We start from the raw sequence: 17,784 nt of genomic DNA on the forward strand, positions 1-17,784 counted from the left end.
CACAATTCTACAAACAATATAGTGCATAAGATATGCTCGTATGTAAGTAGCAAATTGTGTTACCGTCTGCCTATTGTCAGCGAAATGCCACTAATATAATAAAACAATCATAAAGAAACAGTCAGTTTCAGATACGCTGGAGCGGTGGCCTCAGTTGGATGATTTTTAGACGTTGTTCTGTATCCGATCTGTTCCCTTTTGGTGCTACCCTCATTCTCCTTCATGTCATGGAAAATTGGTCGCTTTGGTGTTCTTTGAATCAAACCAGGCTTGCTTTTACTTTGCATCGCGGAAGAAATCAAGTGCTTAACTGGCACGCTGTTGCTTCTCTCCATTTTCACACTCACATTTAGAAAGTTTAGTTCGGTTCTGAAGGCTACTTTTTCACCATCCGCAACTGCAACACAGTTGAATGCAAAAAATGAACATAATGCGTTTAAAGTGTTGGTTTTATTTTTTGGGGTTGTTGTAATTGAAATGTCCAAAATTAAACAGATCTAACCTTTGGCAGTTTCTGAACTATTTAAAAAGGGAGATTTATCTACCATTGCTGCATCCAGCCCCGAGAAGTCATTTCTCAACTCCATTGTTTCTTCGGTATCTTCAGGTCCATCCTTTCTCACAGATAAATATGTGTCCTCAACATCTGATTTCGAAGTATAATCACCCTCTCTTGAATTGCATTTTGTGACTGTCATGTCTAAAGCTACATCATTACTATCATCAGCCTTTGCATCTGAATTTTTAACGTCATCTTCAATCCCAAACAACAATCTCGTATCCATGTTGGTAAAGATGTTTGATTCATCAGGATTCTCTAGGTGTTTACGTTCTGCTCCATTTTAACATCATCAGTGGACACAGTTTTTTCTGTACTAATATAAAAGAGTTGTTTCCTTCACAGATCAGTAATTGAAATGAAGGGAATGAATGAGTACTTACCATCAGAAGAGCAATCCACAACCATCTCAGGTTTCATTGAAGAAACAATGTTCAACTTGCTGCAGCTCTCAATTTCCCTGGATTCACGTGCTATGGTTTCAGGAAAATGAAAGGCATTTGGTTCCTCAGTCTCTAGGTTCACATCTGAATTGTCAATGTCATCCCTGTCTGTGTCAGTTTTCATGGACCCGTCACAATCATCAGCCTTTGCTCCAACAAGTTCTTCAAGACCTATCTTGCTCTCATCTTCGAAGGAACCATCGGTTACATCATTAAAACCTCCGGAACTGATTTGGCGCCCATCTATTTCCTCCCTTGTAACTGTATCATGACCATGAAAAAGCAAATCCAGTAATTACAGTCGCCTCCTCTAAAGTACGAAAAGTTTACAACCTTTTGAGTATTAAAGATGAGTCGTGAAAGTTAAAGCCTCAATCCAATTAACAACTATACCTTTGCATTCAGTAGAAATGTCAGTTCCCACCACACCGTTGATGTCATCCATAGCTTGTGGATGTTCTTCTTCTGCTTTCCACAGGAAAAAGAAAAGATAAGTCATATAATTTGATAAAAAGATAGAGATGTACTTTTAGTTAAAAATCGCAACAGCATCAAGTCATTTTTTTTACAGTATTTGAAAAAAAAAATGAAATAGTGGAATTACCAATACTGATTTCAAGCTTGCTACAAGGTGTATCATCAGTTGACGAGACATCTTCCTGTTCACCATGTAAACATCTCTGATGAGAAACAAGTGATTTTTCACCATCCTCGACCCTAGCTTCTTCAATGGTGAAGGCAGTATCAAATTGTTTTGCTGCATCACTATCGATTATTTCAAGATCATCAACTTTTGTTCCAGATTGAGGGTAGCTACTGTTTGAAGTGCTTTCCAATGGGAAAACCACTGGAATGTTATCCACATCCAGGCCAGCAGTTGATGTCAAACCATCTACTCCGAAGGAAGAGCTACAATCATGTTCAAGTCCAACCTCTTCACCTTGATCATCATGAACACCGTAGTTCTCAGCTTCCATAGCTGCAGGCACATTTGATATCTCTCCTGGATACTCGGTGCTCGGAACCCCAAAAGTATCAGTTTCTTGAAATATTGGATCCGTGACACTCATATTGGGTTCGGGCAACTCTGCATCTACGTTGCCACCACCATAGTCAGTAAGCTCAGCTTTCAGGGGTGATGTTGCTATTTGCTCCACCATATTATCCTCTTGTACAACATCTGTTTCACCACTCATACTGATTCCATTGCCATCCATGGTTGCAGCAAAGTCTTTAATGACAGGATGACACACAACTCTTTCACCACTGGCATTCATTTCTCGATCTACCAGCGCATGATCAAGAGGGCTCATTGAAAAAGATTCTGAAGTGATAGGTGTAGTCCTTTCATCGGATGGCAAAGTTTGAGTGCCATTACCAAAAGCTTGCTTTGAAATTTCACTTTCATTATCCAGCTGTTCCAATGCATGCTGAGGCAAAATATTTACTGGAATTCCATCTATTGTATCCATGCAAATTGCCTCAGATTTTTCTTGCATGTCATTGATGGCATGCTGAAAGCTGTTGTTGGGCAATTTCTCGTTCCAAATATCTGAAACAGGCAGAAAGAAGAAAAATCCTTGATAAATAATTAGAGGAAAATGATAATCTATTTAGCATATAAAATTCTTTTGTTCTTGTCCCAAGAATATCTACCCAACTGCTACATTCTTCCTTTATTTGTACTTTCTATAATTCTTCAGAAAACTGAACTGATTAAACACAAAAGCTTTTGAGGAAACAGCCAGGATTAGCAAGAAACAGAAATCAAATTAACAGTATCATCTACCACAGAATCAAACAACAGTAAGATGTACTTTAACAAAAAAGGGATAATTCTAATGCACTAGCATTGTGGATAAACATCACCATGAGAAGCATTTTCAAGCATATCATTACCCTTCTCTTCTGGTGAAACCAGACCTGCTACTTCTCCATCAAAAAATTCAATCGTAAGTTTCTCCTCTATTTCACCTGAAACATCGTTAAAGTTTCCATCCGAGATGTCCATTTTTTTAACTATTGCACATTGACAGTCAATACAATCTGAAACTGGATGATAAACGCCATCTTCCCTAGACTTTCCTTCAGAACTCTGATCATTAATATTTTTTCCACTGACAAACAACACCGTTTCAGATTTTATTGTGTCTTCATTTTCCACTATTTTTGCATTTTCTTCAATATTTAGCTGATCAGGCATTGCACATCCTGCACTGCTAACATCGGTTTCATCTCTATAAGTTGTGCCTGCAAGCAAGTGTATGGTAAAAAGTTCAATCAACAAACTGCCTGGATCTTAATATAAAACACTCTTATCATTGTTCAATATTCCAAAAAGTTAAAAGATAGTGAAAAGTAAAGATACCTTGGTAACCTTGGCTGACTACTTGAGTTCTAAGAGGACTTATAAAATCTTTATCGTGACTGCTTAAGCTCCATTGCATTGCTATAGTTGTTGTTTGACCAGTGGTTTCACTCATTTCATCTGTCTCAACTGAACTTTCAGTTTGTACCATTCCTATACCAGATGAATCACTGGTACCTGTTTCTTCTGTTTTCTTCAAGTAATCTCCAGATTCCTTTGTACCACCACTTTCACAGACTTTATTCAAGTGATCCCAGAAAACTACCTCCTGAACTGGTTCAACAGCAGTTTGGTTGGTATCTTCTAAGTGCATTAAACTCTTACCCTCTTGAGTAAGACTTGTGTCCTCTTTAACTTCCATTTTGTCACTTTTCCAGAAAACAATCTCCTGAACTGCTCCAGCAGCATTTATGTTGGTATCTTCTGACTGTATTGAACTCTGATCCTCTTGAGCAAGACTTATGTCCTCATCTACTTCAATTTTGTCACTTTCCCAGGAAACTACCTCTTGAACTGGTTCAGCAGCAGTTATGTTGGTATCTTCTAAGTGCAATGAACACGGATCCTCTTGATATGTGTCCTCTTTAACTTCCATTTTGACACTTTCCCTGGAAACTGTCTCCTGAACTGGTTCAGCGGCAGTTATGTTGGTATGTTCTAATTGCAGTGAACTCTGATCCTCTTGAACAGGACTTGTGTCTTCTTTATCTTCAATTTTGTCACTTTCCCAGATAACTACCTCCTGAACTGGTTCAGCAGCAGTTATGTTAGTATCTTCCAATTGCATATAACTCTGGTCCTCTTTAGCAAGACTCGTGTCCTCATCTACTTCAATTTTGTCACTTTCCCAAAAAACTACCTCCTGAATTGGTTCAGCAGCAGTTATGTTGGTATCTTCTGAGTACACTGAACTCTGATCCCCTTGAGGAAGACCTGTGTCCTCTTTAACTTCCGTTTTGTCACTTTCCCAGGTAACTACCTCCTGAACTGGTACAGCAGCAGTTACGTTGGTATCTTCTGAGTAAACTGAACTCTGATCCTCTCGGGCAAGACCTGTGTTCTCTTTAACTTCCGTTTTGTCAACTCTGTAGTTAACATTTTCAGTGTTCAACGATTCTTCTAAATTCAATACTTTCTCCGGTTTCAACTCATTTGAATTTTCACCTGCAAATATAAATCACGAAGTGTTAAACTAAGGAAATCAACACGGTATTGTTCATTATGAAATCATAAACAAACTCACCTGCAATTTTTTTTTGATTGACTGAAGTGTAAAATTCAGCAAGATAGGTCATCCCAGAAGAAACCACTTTGGTAGCATTGCTTGCAACTTCAACCAAAGCATCATCAAGAGAACCTGTTTTATTTAAGGGCGGAAAAGGTAGATTTTTTATTTCACCCTTAATGATATCATCCCGTTTCTCTTTTTCATCCTCTATCAGATTGATAAACTCATCTTGATTGCATATCTCACTTCCTGTAATGCTGACAGTAACCTCAGCACTGCATAACTTATCTTGAACTGAAATGAAGGGGGAAAAAAAATCAGAAATGCCTTAACAGCACTCTCAGTTTGACTTAATGTGCACCTACTTTCTTGCTTGTCTGAATCCTACCTTTCTCCCTTAGGTTGTTCCTGATTCTCAGTTTTTGTTTAGATTATATTTTTCTGTTAGGTTGTTCCTAGTTTCCTCCTTTCACTTAGATTAGTTTGTTACTTGTGTATAAACACTAGTCATGCTGATTCAATAGAATGCAAGACATTTTTTACGCTCCCCTTTCCTTTACAGTTCTCACAGAATTTTATGTTCTAAAATGCTAATACCTAATAAAAAATAAATTCCACACACCTTGGCTTTGTGGAGCAAGTCCAACTGAAGTTCCGCGAGTAGCAGTATCACTACTTGATCTACACTTTATTTCTGTAGTATTTGGTGTACCACTTGTTGCAGCAACAACATCAATCTCAGTTCTATATTCTTGCTTTTCAGCCTTCACAGATCTCTCAGCGAGTATAATTCCTTCTCCATTAGAAAACATAGTAGCACTCATTTTTTCAGACGTCTTCAAAGGGATTTCTGATCTTTTCTTCAAAACAATACTTTCACCAAGTTCTTTGAGGATATCATTGAAAATTACCTCCTCAACTGAGTTAACAATAGTCATATTGGCATTTTCTAATTTTCCTTCAATCCGATCCTCCACAACTGGATTTCTTATTCCTTCATCATCCATATTATAATTTATAAGGTTCATGTTTTCATAAGGTTCTTGAATCTCCAATACCTTCCTCAGTTCTATACTACTTGAGGTTCTGCCTGCAAATTGTCAACCACTAAGTGAGTAACCATGAAACTCGAGTTTGTACGGTTCATTCATAACATCAAAAGTATATAAATCCACTTAACAGCATGGCCTCCTCGGCTAGCAGAAGAAAAAACAACAGCTAGAGAAGCTATCTCAGGAGAAAGAACTTTGTTACCACTGCTTTCGAAACCAACCGTTCTAGACTCAACCAGGTTAGAATCATCAATAACACCTGTTCTATTCACAGACGGAGAAGACTTACTTTCAAAATAATCCTCATGTATCCTAATCTTTTCAGCATTTTTCACCAATCCAGTATTCTCCTCATTCATTAATACAGATTCATGAATACAGGATTCAGTTCCTGGATTTGGATCTTCACTTCTTTCTTGATCAGACATCCCACTTCGTGCAGCATTAGCAACCTCAACTCTGCACTCATCTTTGACTACAATGAAGAAAAAGAAGATAAGGAATCACACCGTGAATAATTATACGTTCTAAATAGCTTACACCTACAGAAGGAAAGGGAAGAAGTTTCACACATTTGTTACCTGGTGCAGGTCCAAATGGAGTTCCTGGAGCAACAGTGTCGCTATATGAGCTCTGCATGACTTCAAATATCTTTTGAGCATCAGTTTCGGCTGTAGTTGAATGAGATTGTACACTACTCTCTTGATTTTCAGCAGCCTCAACTGAACTCTCAATGTGTGGAATCCCTTCTCTATTTGAAACATCATTAGCGATCATTTTTTCAGCTTTCTTCAGGAAATTTTCTAATTCACTCTTCAAGCCAGTACTTTCACTAGACTTATTAAGTTCAGATACTTCCTCCTTGACAGATTCAGCAGCAGTGACATTGGTTTCTTTTAATTCCACTACGATCTGAGCCTCTCCAAAAGGAGTTCTGCTATAAGCAGCAGCCACATTATTTCTCGTGAAGTTAGTGTTTTCACCACCCGGTAGCTCTGTCCCCCATTCTTTCTCTGAGTGAAGGAAGGTGGAGGTTGCAGCTGCGGACAGTAGACAATAAACAAAATTATCACAACACAGTTTTCTAGGAAATCAAAACGGAATTCACTCACCACTCACCTGTAAGATATTTTTTATCAGCAAATGGAAGACCATTATCTCTAGACGTTAACTCATCCATGTTGATAACATTACTTTCAAATTCTACCATCATTTCTTGACCAGACACTTCATTTCCTGCAATATTGACAGCATTTTCAGGTTTAGCAATTTTATTTTCAAGATAGTCAAGCAAGAGAGTTCAAGAAGAAGAAAAAAAACATCATTAAGGATTAAATTTTTCGAAAATAAAACAGAAACAGAATAGAACGATAAAAAGTTGGGAATTTGACCCACCATGGCTTTCAGCTGGAAAAGTTATCAGAGAAGAATCCGTCCCGTGACTACACTTGCTTTCACAATTCAGTCGTTTGGGGTCCAACCAATTAGCATCCTCGAATACACATGTTGTCTTGACGGTCCGATTTGACATGCAATTCACTTCACTCTCAATATTTCCGCCCTTGACTAATTTCTCTACGTCTTCTTCTACTAAGTCGTTTTCCTTCTCATAAAGCGCCACAGGTTTCTGGGCATTCTGCTTCATTTCTTGGTCTGTAGAAGGGCCTACCAACTGCACATATGATTCATTCAGATTTTCCTCCATATTTCCAGCAGAATCCTTGTCTTCTTCCTTGTTAAGAAATGGAGGTTCAAATCCACACTGCTTCTTTGCTCCAGAATTCCTTCTCAATTTCTTTCTACTTTTGTTAGAGCATGCGTCGCAGCTTTTGACAACCTGTTCGCTAACATCCAAATCAAGATTATTTTTATTTCCTGCACATTCTGACACAGCAAATAGCGCATCCTTTCCAGCTGGTAATTCTTCAGGAGATGGAAGACTCTCAGTAGGTGCAGCTTCCTCTTCTACAGTCTCCATTCTAGACTTGCTTTGCTTCTTCTTCTCGGTGTCTTTGGCTGTTGCATTAGGAGGTGCAACAGAGGCACTTATATAAGTAATTCGTCTGGATTTTCTTTGAGGTTTCTGGGTTACAGGATGACGTTCACGAGCAGAAGTTTCTTCTTCTTCCAAAATAGGCCCTTGCTTTTGTTGCTTAGCTCCCTGGTCACTTTCGGCAACAGAAGTTTGACCTTCTTTAAGTGGTGCTCTTAAATGCTCTCCTCTAGCAGTATCTTCCTTGTTTGCAAACTTTACAGCTGGAGAAGCAAGAATCACAGTCTTGCGTCTGCTCCTCTCGAGGGGGCTTGGTGTTGTGAAGTAACGGCATACTTCACCCTCTCGGCCTCACTACTATCTTCCACAATCGCATCCAATTCTTCATTAGAGCCTTTCCCTAGAAGTCGTGATCTTAAGTGCTCCATTCCACCGATATCTTCTTTATTTGCCATATCGAAAGCTGAAGCAATAAGAACCACAGTCTTGCGCCTACTCCTCAAGGGAGCTTGCTGTTGTGACGTAACCACGTGCATGTCCCTCTCAACCTCACTACTATTTTCCACAATAGCTTCCAATTCAGTAGTTCTACTTCGTTTTCTGGTCTCCTCTTTCAGGAATTCTTCCTTATTTGCCCCCTTATAACTCTGAGATACAACAGATTTTCGCCTGGAAGATCGTCTCCTTAAACATTCTGGAGGTTCCACAAGTGCAATGTCTCTTTCAGATTGCTCTTGAACCTTCGTTACCCGAGTATCACTTTTCACAGATGTAGCACTTTTAGCATAATCTTTTTCTGAATTATGTTTTGTTCGTCTCAGAAGCTTCTCTGTTTCATTTCCATCCTTTACCTCAACTATTTTAACTTCATTTTTAAACATAGAAGCTACATCTTTGGATTGTGCCCTAGACAGCCTTGTCACCCTAGAAACAACTTCAACCTTTTCCACGTCACTGCTGAATGCCACACACTGATCTCCTTTTCTAGCATTCCTCTTCAATTGCTTTGGGCCATTTTTGTCTTCAGAACTTTCATCCAACAATTTAACCTTATCACCTCCTTTGCCGTTCCTTTTCTTCTTTGAATCTTCCCGAGTCACATTCTTCCTACTTCTTAACTGCCTCCCACTTAACTCATTAGTAACCTTATCATGACCATTCTTGACATCTTCTTTCAGACCCAATTCTAAACCCTCGGTATCACCAATATTAAGCACCTCGGCAGCTTTATTCTTCTTGCATCCCCTCCCTCTCTTTCTCCCAACAGGAGGAAGAAACAGTATTTATTTCTTCTTCAACTGCATTTTGCACTCTAGACCTTGTGACTCTTGATTGGCAGCCCTCAAACTTTTTAATATCTTCACTTACAGCATTTTTAAGTACCTGGACAGGATTATTGGACAGTGTTTGCCTCCTAGACCTTCTCTTAAGCTGATGATAGCCAGAATCCTCATCCTCGATGGTTTGATCGTCAGGACTAAACCTAACTTTCTTTACCTTCTTTTTGACAGCATTAGCTTTATCCTCGCTACATCTTTCTTTTGGAATTGAGCTCAACTCTTCTAACGAAACAGGATCTTGATTTTCCTGTTTAAAACAGGGGAACAAAACAAATAAAAGAACTGAGCTACTTAAATGCAACTATTGAATTGAACCATTGTACCGCAGATATTTAACGTGCTACTTGCTTTTATTTTTATATCTAAAAGGAAAATCAATTAACACAAAAACAACACAACTGTTTGAAGTTAACGAAATGTAATGTCAATCCAAACGAAAATTTTTCCAGAGAATTTAAAATTGTCATTCTAGTTAAGCGGTTCAAAAACATTGTTTTCTCTCTCTCTCTCTCTCTTTTTGCTTCATGGAATGCGAATAGTATAATAATGACGACAATAACAACCTTGTAAAGCTTAAGATGCAATAAAGCAAGGGAAAGCAAATTCCACACCAAAATTTAGAATTCAATGCTTCCCTCTAAAATTCACTTTCAGATCTCTAGATCTACAGAAAATCATTGAAGAAACTCACAAAAGTTCATTACACATAACAAAAATGTTACAGAACTGTTCACGTGATTAGAGATTGACCGAAGAGTGTTAGGGTTACGCTCACACCGCACTAGAAATTTTAAATTCCCTTATATTTTATGTATTTTCTTTGTATTTTCTATTGTTTATCTAATTTCACATCATCGACTTTTAATAATTTCACATAGCCTAAATTTTAATATAATTTCTTAAGTTTGCACCTAACATAAGTCATTTAGATTTAGTTTGATTCATAGAATACGATTCCCAACTGAAAGTCAAAGAAACTATTTGGAAGAAAAAATAAGATGATTAAATGAAGAAGAAAGTACACCTTAAAAATGGAAGCCAAACGATCCGCCATTTCACGGTTGGTTAAATTTGCCGGGACGCGGTGCTTTTTACACAACCCCTGCAGTTCCTTTCTCTTCATTCTATGAAAATCCATCTCTTAACAATAATTAAGAAAAGAAAATCTAAGAGAAATCTAACTGGAAATGAAATTTTTAATTAAAAATATAACAAAGGGAGATGAAAGGGAAATCTAACTAGAAATTAGATTTTTAATTACAAAGAAAATCAAAGGATAACCTAACTGGGAATCAGATTTTTTTTATTAAAAAGAAAATCAAAGGATAAGCTGGCTGGGAATCATAATTTTTGTTAAAAATAAAATACTGTTTTGTTCTCCATGAAGCAAAGCTGCTGAAGAACTGTAGCAAGAGATATTTTCAGCGTAGATAAGTGTTGTTCGTTTTCTGGTAAAATAGAGGCTTGGGATCGACGGTTTGAATTCAAATTTCCAAACGGTAAGTTTTGGCGCTTTTTTGAAAACTTAAACTATCTGGGACATACATTAAGATTCTAGATCTACTCGCTGTATTTCAATGAATTACTTTCTACTCGCCAGTAGTGCTCGACAGGTGGTATGTTCACAGTGCGTATAGTGTAAGCTCAGTCCAAGAACGGCGTTTAGTAGTGGTGCATGGATTTCTAAGTTGCGAGTGGGCTTTGAACTTTGAAGAATTACCTTTCATTTATGGATAAGGGTATGTCTTTATTAAAAATCGCCACGTGGAGGAATATCTTAGCTTGAGAAGCGGTAAAGCTGTGTTTTCATATCGTCTTCTTGGTCTTTCACTCTCCCTTCCTACTTACGCTTTGTTCATCGCTTTAGTTTTATATTCGATTAAATAATGTTGAAACAATCAACTTAAAGGATTTGTCCTTTGACATATGTTAAGAGTAATTGTGATTTTAAGGTAAGATATTATTTGAGAATAAATTACTTTTGAAAATCTATTCTTTTAATAAATTTGATACTTTAGATTTTCATATGCTCATCATTTTAATTAAAAGGGTAAAGAACACTAAATTATAATAAAAAATCAATGTGATCATCGGATGAGATCACTAAATTATGATAAAAAATCAATGTGACCATCAAACTTTCAATTAAATCAATGTGACCATCGAACTTTCAATTGAATCAATCAAACCATCCAACTATTTAATTGATTCAATCAAACCATCGGCCGCTAATTTTTAACAGAGGTTGTGACATGTACGTTAATAAAATTGATATAATTATATATTTGGTCCTTAATATTTACATATTATATCAATTTAGTCACTATTTTAATTCAATAAAATAAATTTAATTATTCAATTAGAGCGTGACACGTGACAATACATGATTAGAATGTTTTATTTATAAATTTTAAATTATTTAATTAAATAATATTTCTATCCAATCAGGTGGTGACACATGTCACTACCCAATTGAAATGAAAATAAAGGGACTAACATGCTTGCAAAGGGACCTGTGTCAAGGTGAAGAAGCTATCAAGTGCCCAAACTATTGGGCCAAAGGTCCCCAATGATTTAAACTTACAACAATTTATATTTGATTTATAAAAGTTTGTTAATGATAAAAAAACTAAAAAAGTTTTTGTTTAAAAAAATTATTATTTAAATTAATTGTAAACTATTTTTTTAATTAAAAATATTCAATTGTTATATAAATTAGAAAATTTTAAAAAATCGCGTTAATTCGAAAATTGACTGAGTTAACCGGAATTTGTTCGGTTCGATTAATAATTTTAAAATAAATTTCGGTTTGATTAGTGGTTAAAGAAAAAATTGGTTAATTCGGTTCATTTAATAATTTTTAAATAAATTTTTGTTCAATTAACGGTTAAATATAAAAAATTCGGTTAATTTGGTTCGGTTAATTGAACTAAAATTTATTTGGAAATTATTAACCGAACCGAATTAATTTGAAAATTATTAATTGAACCGAATTAACCGATTTTTAAAAAATTATTAACTAAATTAATCGAAGCAAAAATTAGGTTAATTCGGTTCGGTTAATCGAACCAAAATTTATTTGAAAATTATTAACCGAACCGAATTATTTTGAAAATTATTAACCAAATTGAATTAACCGATTTCTTCTTTAACCATTAATGAACCAAAATTTATTTAAAAATTATTAACCAACAACAACAACAAACCCTATTTCCATATGCAATGGAGTAAGGGGAGATAGGATAGTAGGCTGCTCCCAACGCCAGGTTGAGAGCAGCTTCCGTAGAAGACCTCCTTGAAAATTATTAACCGAACTGAGCAAATTTTGGTTAATTCAATTTAAATTTTAAATTTATATAAAAGTTGAATATTTTTCATTCAAAAAAACATTTACAATTAATTTAAATAATAATTTGTTTAAACAATTAATTTTTTTATTTTTTTATAAATAACAAACTTTTACAAGTCAAATACAAATTGTTGTAAGTTTATATCATTGTGGACCTTTGGCTCAATGGTTTCGGCGCATGGTGGCTTCTCCCCTTGATACAGGTTTGATTCCCCTTGCAAGCATGTTGGCCCTTTTATTTTGATTTCAATAAGGTGGTGACATGTGTCACCACCTGATTGTATAGAAAATTATTTAATTAAATAATTTAAAATTGTAAATAAAATATTCCAATCATGTATTAACATGTGTCACGTTCTAATTGGATAGTTAAATTTTTTAATTGAATTAAAATAGTGACTAAATTGACATAATATATAAATATTAAGGACCAAATATATAATTATGCCAATTTTATTAACTGACACATCACCACCTCTGTTAAAAATTAACGGTCGATGATTTGATTGAATCAATTAAATAGTTGGGTTGTCTGATTGATTCAATTGAAAGTTCGTAATCACATTGATTTTTTACCATAGTTTAGTGGTCTCCCGTGTAGATTACCCTAATTGAAATAGTTGTCATGATCTTGACAACTTTATGTATGACTAGTTGAATTATATTTAAAATTCTTGTGAATGTTTTTTAGGCATGTCAAATTACACTAATTCACTAATTTTTTGAGTCTTTTCTTGCATATTAACTATGTAATTCTCAATTCGTATCTGAGGCTCTCTTTCAAAATTTCAATTTGAATCCACTTTTCAGTTACAAGATTCTATTACGAATTTTCCTCTTAAACGTCTTTATTTTAATTTTACTTTTTAATTACCCTATTATGCATTATAAGATTTAGAAATTTTATGTAAACAAAAAGTATTTAAATAAATATTTAAGGGTGATTAAATCAAATATCAATTCTTTTATTAGAACTTCGTTTTCATTTTGATTTATTTGAATATATTTTCAAATATTGTTTATATTTTTGGGTCTTCTAGACTATATACTTATGGATTTTCACTCTAGAGTTTATTACCTTATTTTAAAAAAATTTAAGGATTCATGTCCCTTCCATAAGTATCGCATCTGAAACTTTGATCAAGTTGTTTTAGTAAGGAACTTCACATTTGAGTTTCTCATTCTGTTTATTTCATGTTTCCTTGGACATTTTCTTCTTTCTTTCCCATTCATAAATTTAAAATTCAACTCGAGCACAAGTGACTTCATGTATGTGAAACATGTCTCCTTATTTTTTTTGTCACTAATTTATAAGGTCCCATCTTACTGTACAATAGAATTGATTATTTTCATTCATGTGAATAGAATTTTCTTCAACTTTACCCTCAATATGATCCTTAATTACAGTTCAAATATATATATATATATATATTTGCGCGTAAGTGAGAGAGAGAGATTCAGCATAGACAATATATTTTTCTCTTTTTGTTAATGAAACCTAATAAATGATTGCAGTTTATTATCTCATGTCTTTTACTTACTCCAAAATAGATAAATATTTGTAATTAATCTCTTTATTCATCAAGAGATCAAGAGATCATGCCTTTAATATGTAATAAGTGCAAGGTTTGATATTGTCATATATCGAAGGTTTATAACCTGAGTTTTAAAAGAAAATTTCATTTATTTGATTTTCAAAATCATTTTTAAATCAGTTCATTGTTCATAGACCTACAAACGATAATATTTATTTAATGAATGAAAAATTTCAAACAATTATAAGGATTTTAATAAATAAGTGAGGGTAAATATTTTTAAGTAAGACCAAAAAAAAAAAATTATGTAGAAGAACATCAAAGATTTTATGACCAATAGTTTCTTATTGTCCTATACCAATCAAGCAGATTCAATTCATCATTCTCAGTAAAATTCATCGTTATTTATATTCAATCAGCCATACGTTATAGGGTCTCACAATTTTTAGTAGTATGATCTGAAATTTTGACTTAAATATTTGACTTAAAGGTGTTAATAAATAATATTAAAAAATGTTAATATAATTTTATAATAATTATTAAAACGCTTAAATTTAAAATTTATTTATGAATTATCTTTCATTCGCATTATATTAAACAATAACCTTTTATTTTGGATTAGTTTTTTTTTCTATTCATCACTTTATTTTTATGAAAACTTACATATATTTTTGCATATAGAAAAAAATCACATTTTATTTGAATATTTATTTATGTTTGTTCAGCCAAGACAAACCAGGGCCGGATGTTTTGGCGTTTAAACCGTCGGATCAAAATCCTAAATATCCAAGGGCGGAGATAAAAAAGCCCTAAAGACAAACATCGGATGCGAACTTGTTCTCTCCCTTAGGTTCTAAAGAAACCAAAACCCTCATCTCTCAACCTTCCATTGCAGTGGCGGCGCACCCATTCTTAATTAATAAAAGGTTAATCTTTCGCTATTTGATTTATCAGTTATGTATCCATGACATTCTACAAAAAAGGCTTTTAGTTTCGTCTGTTTTTTGTCACTCTTCTTTCATCTCTCATCCTTGTCTTCAGATTTGCTAACTTGGATTGTTTTGGTTTAAAGTTTGTGTTTTTGTGATTTTTTTGAAGTAAAAGAGTGCTTCTAGTTGAGATTTACATAGTCTTTTTTTTTTTTTATAGGTTTGAAGATGGTTTTCGTGTATATGCACTGCTTTTAGCTGCCTCAACTTATATTCTCTTAGCTTTCAGGCTTAATGACACTGGGCAACTCACATTTGAGTGTCTTGTTAAGCCTTTATGTTGTAGTCAAGTTATTTTCCTCCTCTTTGCAAATATCTGATTATATTATCTTTTTGTGATTTCACAATATCAGTTTTTTCCCACACCATTTTTCTTTGATTTTCCTTTCTGCTTATCATAATATTATAGGCATGGAAAAGGAAAAGGGATGTAAATGGATATCATTTTTCTTTTTAAATTATTTTTGCTTACAATCTTTGTTTTTCTGTGTGAGCTGAGAAGGGTTATTATTTTACTCATATTAGTGGCTGCAAAAAAATTATGGTTATTTGATACCGTTTTTCATATTTTCATGCCCATTGCATCTTCTCAGTGTATGATTGTTTCCGATTGATCTATAGTTTCTTTTATTTATTTATTTCACTCTGTTCTATGTTCTCACAAACATGTTAACTTTACTTATTGTTGTGAGCAGATGAATGTGGAGAGGCTCACAAAGATGGCTGGTGCGGTCCGCACTGGTGGAAAGGGTAGCATGAGAAGGTACGCTGATTGTGTAGAATTTCCGTATATAGTTTAGTTATATGAAGTTTACTGATTTGCCATCTGCTAAATTTTGTACCTAAGTGCTGTTAAGCACTTTAGGAGAGGCTCTTGAATCAAGTTTTTGCCTGCTGCGCTTTATTAATGTCAAGCAGAATCTTTTATCTGCCCCTAACTTAAATTTACTGAACTCTACGCCATTTTGATAAAGTGCTTGTATTTCTATGTATTATTGTAGATTGCATATCCTTATCATGTTGGTTTTACCTATGTTAACAGAAAGAAGAAGGCCGTACACAAGACAACTTCCACTGATGACAAACGGCTACAGAGCACCCTCAAGAGAATAGGAGTGAATGCTATTCCCGCAATTGAGGAAGTGAACATATTCAAGGATGATGTTGTTATCCAGTTCATTAATCCAAAAGGTAGGCATTTCTTTTTCGAAGTGGACCATGTAATTCTATTTTCGAAGTGTTTTGCATAGTAACTAATATGCGATGGTTCATATTTCAGTCCAGGCTTCTATTGCTGCCAACACTTGGGTTGTTAGTGGTTCCCCTCAGACAAAGAGTAAGCCACTCAACTTTAAAGCCTCTGAAAGTTGATCAAATCTGAATGCTATTTACCCTTTGAAGATTCACTCTATCATTAACTCCATTGACATCAAATACTGGTTTTTACCTTCATCTTTCCTTAGGTTTTTTTGCTTTGTTATCTTGACATGTGCTTTTTCCCCTATTTCAGAATTGCAGGATATTCTCCCTGGAATCATCAACCAATTGGGTATTGTACTCTTGGCTCTGCTGTCGATTTTATTATTGCTTCTCGATTGCAAATTGGTGTAAAATTTTGACCCTTGTCCTCAAACTTATAGGGCCAGATAACTTGGAGAACTTGAAGAAATTGGCAGAACAATTCCGGAAGCAGGCGCCTGCTGCTGACGGTGGTGCTCAGGAAGAGGATGATGATGAGGTACCAGTACTTGTGCCGGGTGAGACCTTTGAAGCTGCAGCAGAAGAAGGAGAAGCTGCTAAATAGTGATATTAGAGGGACTTTTGTTGTGCCATTTTACATGTTTTTCTTTCCTCTGTTGTTCTAGTTGGTGCACTCCCTTTGTAGTCTAATGTTTTGGTTCATGTTTCTAGAATTCCTGCAATTGCTGCATAGACTGCAATTGGTAGGGGTTCTTTATTTTTTGTCCGTTGCTATTTGCTAATGATTATCCTCGATGCTCAAAGGGCAGCCACACTGTACTGTCTTTGATGCTTGGTTTGCTAACATTGTTTAGGATTGGCTTTAGCACAATAACTAAAATGCCCGGTTTTACAGCGGAAAATGTCGGTGAAGGGAGCAGTCTGGTTACTGCTGTTACAATATTTTACCCAAGTTATTTTCAGCATCTCTTTCTCACTTTGCTTTTGTTTCTTTGAAATTGAATACTAAAATTGATTTTTTTTTTAATTTTGCTAACGCTTTGTGTCAAACTGGTATGTCAGGTAGTTCTGCTGTTTGACGTCTTAAATCTCTAATTTAAAGTGATTTTTAACCTAAAATGTATCTTGCTCAACCTAAAATGTATACAAATGTAATATTTTCGATTGTAATAAACAAAAAGTTATATTGCAGCGAGTCTTGCTTGGGATTTATAATTGAAAAATTATATAATTTGTAATAATTTCAGTTACAACCGAAAATGTTAAGAAGAAGATAATATTTTGTTTAATTTAAAATGTCACCGTGTGCAAGTTAAAATATTATGATTTTAATAAGATTTTCGGTTGTAACCTATTTATGTCGTTTTTTAATTTTATAATAACAAGTTGTATTTGAGAATATCTTGATATATCTACATATTAGTATAATAACTTTTACTTGAATTTTTACCTATATTTCTAATTTCAAGTTTAAATTTGTATTAATGTTTTATATTATAACAACTATTTTTTTAAATTTTTTTATAACAACACTTTTAAATCGTATGTAATAATTAATTTTTTTATGTTAATACTTCTGAATCAAGTGATTATTTTGAATTTAAAATTTATGTAATATAATTCCTTATATATAAAAATATTATATATTGAATATTTTTAAATAGTTAACTATTTTTATAACAATAACAATATATACATATACATATACATATATTATAAATTATATAG

The 17,784-nt window shown here is 34.3% G+C and overlaps 4 protein-coding genes and 1 long non-coding RNA gene across 5 annotated transcripts in view; 1 reads left to right on the forward strand and 4 right to left on the reverse strand.

The window, feature by feature from the left end:
- Positions 1-49: 49 nt before the first annotated feature.
- Positions 50-7,903, reverse strand: LOC120180443. The gene is made up of 14 exons (XM_039185763.1): positions 7,046-7,903; positions 6,770-6,886; positions 6,232-6,690; positions 5,783-6,125; positions 5,221-5,693; positions 4,614-4,727; positions 4,230-4,534; positions 3,371-4,109; positions 2,902-3,252; positions 1,607-2,554; positions 1,396-1,467; positions 943-1,263; positions 503-832; positions 50-397 (listed from the first exon to the last, which is right to left on the reverse strand). Exons 1-14 carry the CDS (start codon positions 7,626-7,628, stop codon positions 108-110), a joined length of 5,445 nt encoding a protein of 1,814 aa, XP_039041694.1. The 5' UTR covers positions 7,629-7,903; the 3' UTR covers positions 50-107.
- Positions 7,897-15,333, reverse strand: LOC120180430. Its single transcript, XM_039185754.1, has 2 exons — positions 15,329-15,333; positions 7,897-8,868 (listed from the first exon to the last, which is right to left on the reverse strand). The coding sequence occupies exon 2, from the start codon at positions 8,522-8,524 to the stop codon at positions 7,922-7,924; it is 603 nt and encodes a 200-aa protein (XP_039041685.1). The 5' UTR covers positions 8,525-8,868; positions 15,329-15,333; the 3' UTR covers positions 7,897-7,921.
- On the reverse strand, positions 8,836-10,181 carry LOC120180432. Its single transcript, XM_039185756.1, has 2 exons — positions 10,008-10,181; positions 8,836-9,230 (listed from the first exon to the last, which is right to left on the reverse strand). The coding sequence occupies exons 1-2, from the start codon at positions 10,119-10,121 to the stop codon at positions 8,871-8,873; spliced, it is 474 nt and encodes a 157-aa protein (XP_039041687.1). The 5' UTR covers positions 10,122-10,181; the 3' UTR covers positions 8,836-8,870.
- On the forward strand, positions 14,690-16,902 carry LOC120180431 (basic transcription factor 3-like). The gene is made up of 6 exons (XM_039185755.1): positions 14,690-14,793; positions 15,552-15,619; positions 15,899-16,047; positions 16,136-16,192; positions 16,367-16,405; positions 16,497-16,902. The coding sequence occupies exons 2-6, from the start codon at positions 15,552-15,554 to the stop codon at positions 16,658-16,660; spliced, it is 477 nt and encodes a 158-aa protein (XP_039041686.1). The 5' UTR covers positions 14,690-14,793; the 3' UTR covers positions 16,661-16,902.
- LOC120180433 overlaps positions 16,168-17,784 on the reverse strand; it is a 22,618-nt gene continuing 21,001 nt past the window's right edge. The window contains exon 3 of the long non-coding RNA XR_005521683.1: positions 16,168-16,292. This is a non-coding gene — a long non-coding RNA (uncharacterized LOC120180433). The remainder of the gene's footprint in view (positions 16,293-17,784) is intronic.

Source organism: Hibiscus syriacus, unplaced genomic scaffold, assembly GCF_006381635.1.
Source record: "Hibiscus syriacus cultivar Baekdansim isolate YM2019G1 unplaced genomic scaffold, ASM638163v2 tig00112496_pilon, whole genome shotgun sequence".
In the NCBI taxonomy this organism is placed as follows: Eukaryota; Viridiplantae; Streptophyta; class Magnoliopsida; order Malvales; family Malvaceae; genus Hibiscus; species Hibiscus syriacus.

Coding starts and splice junctions, on each gene's coding strand:
- LOC120180443 (XM_039185763.1), bottom strand. CDS start 7,628: ATGGAGACTGTAGAAGAGGAAGCTGCACCTACTGAGAGTCTTCCATCT. Junction 2,555..2,901: donor GGTTTCACCAGAAGAGAAGG/GTAATGATATGC, acceptor TGCCTGTTTCAG/ATATTTGGAACGAGAAATTG. Junction 398..502: donor TAGTTCAGAAACTGCCAAAG/GTTAGATCTGTT, acceptor ACTGTGTTGCAG/TTGCGGATGGTGAAAAAGTA.
- LOC120180430 (XM_039185754.1), bottom strand. CDS start 8,524: ATGTTTAAAAATGAAGTTAAAATAGTTGAGGTAAAGGATGGAAATGAA.
- LOC120180432 (XM_039185756.1), bottom strand. CDS start 10,121: ATGGATTTTCATAGAATGAAGAGAAAGGAACTGCAGGGGTTGTGTAAA. Junction 9,231..10,007: donor GTTTGGCTTCCATTTTTAAG/GTGTACTTTCTT, acceptor TGTTTTAAACAG/GAAAATCAAGATCCTGTTTC.
- LOC120180431 (XM_039185755.1), top strand. CDS start 15,552: ATGAATGTGGAGAGGCTCACAAAGATGGCTGGTGCGGTCCGCACTGGT. Junction 15,620..15,898: donor GGAAAGGGTAGCATGAGAAG/GTACGCTGATTG, acceptor CTATGTTAACAG/AAAGAAGAAGGCCGTACACA. Junction 16,406..16,496: donor TGGAATCATCAACCAATTGG/GTATTGTACTCT, acceptor TCAAACTTATAG/GGCCAGATAACTTGGAGAAC.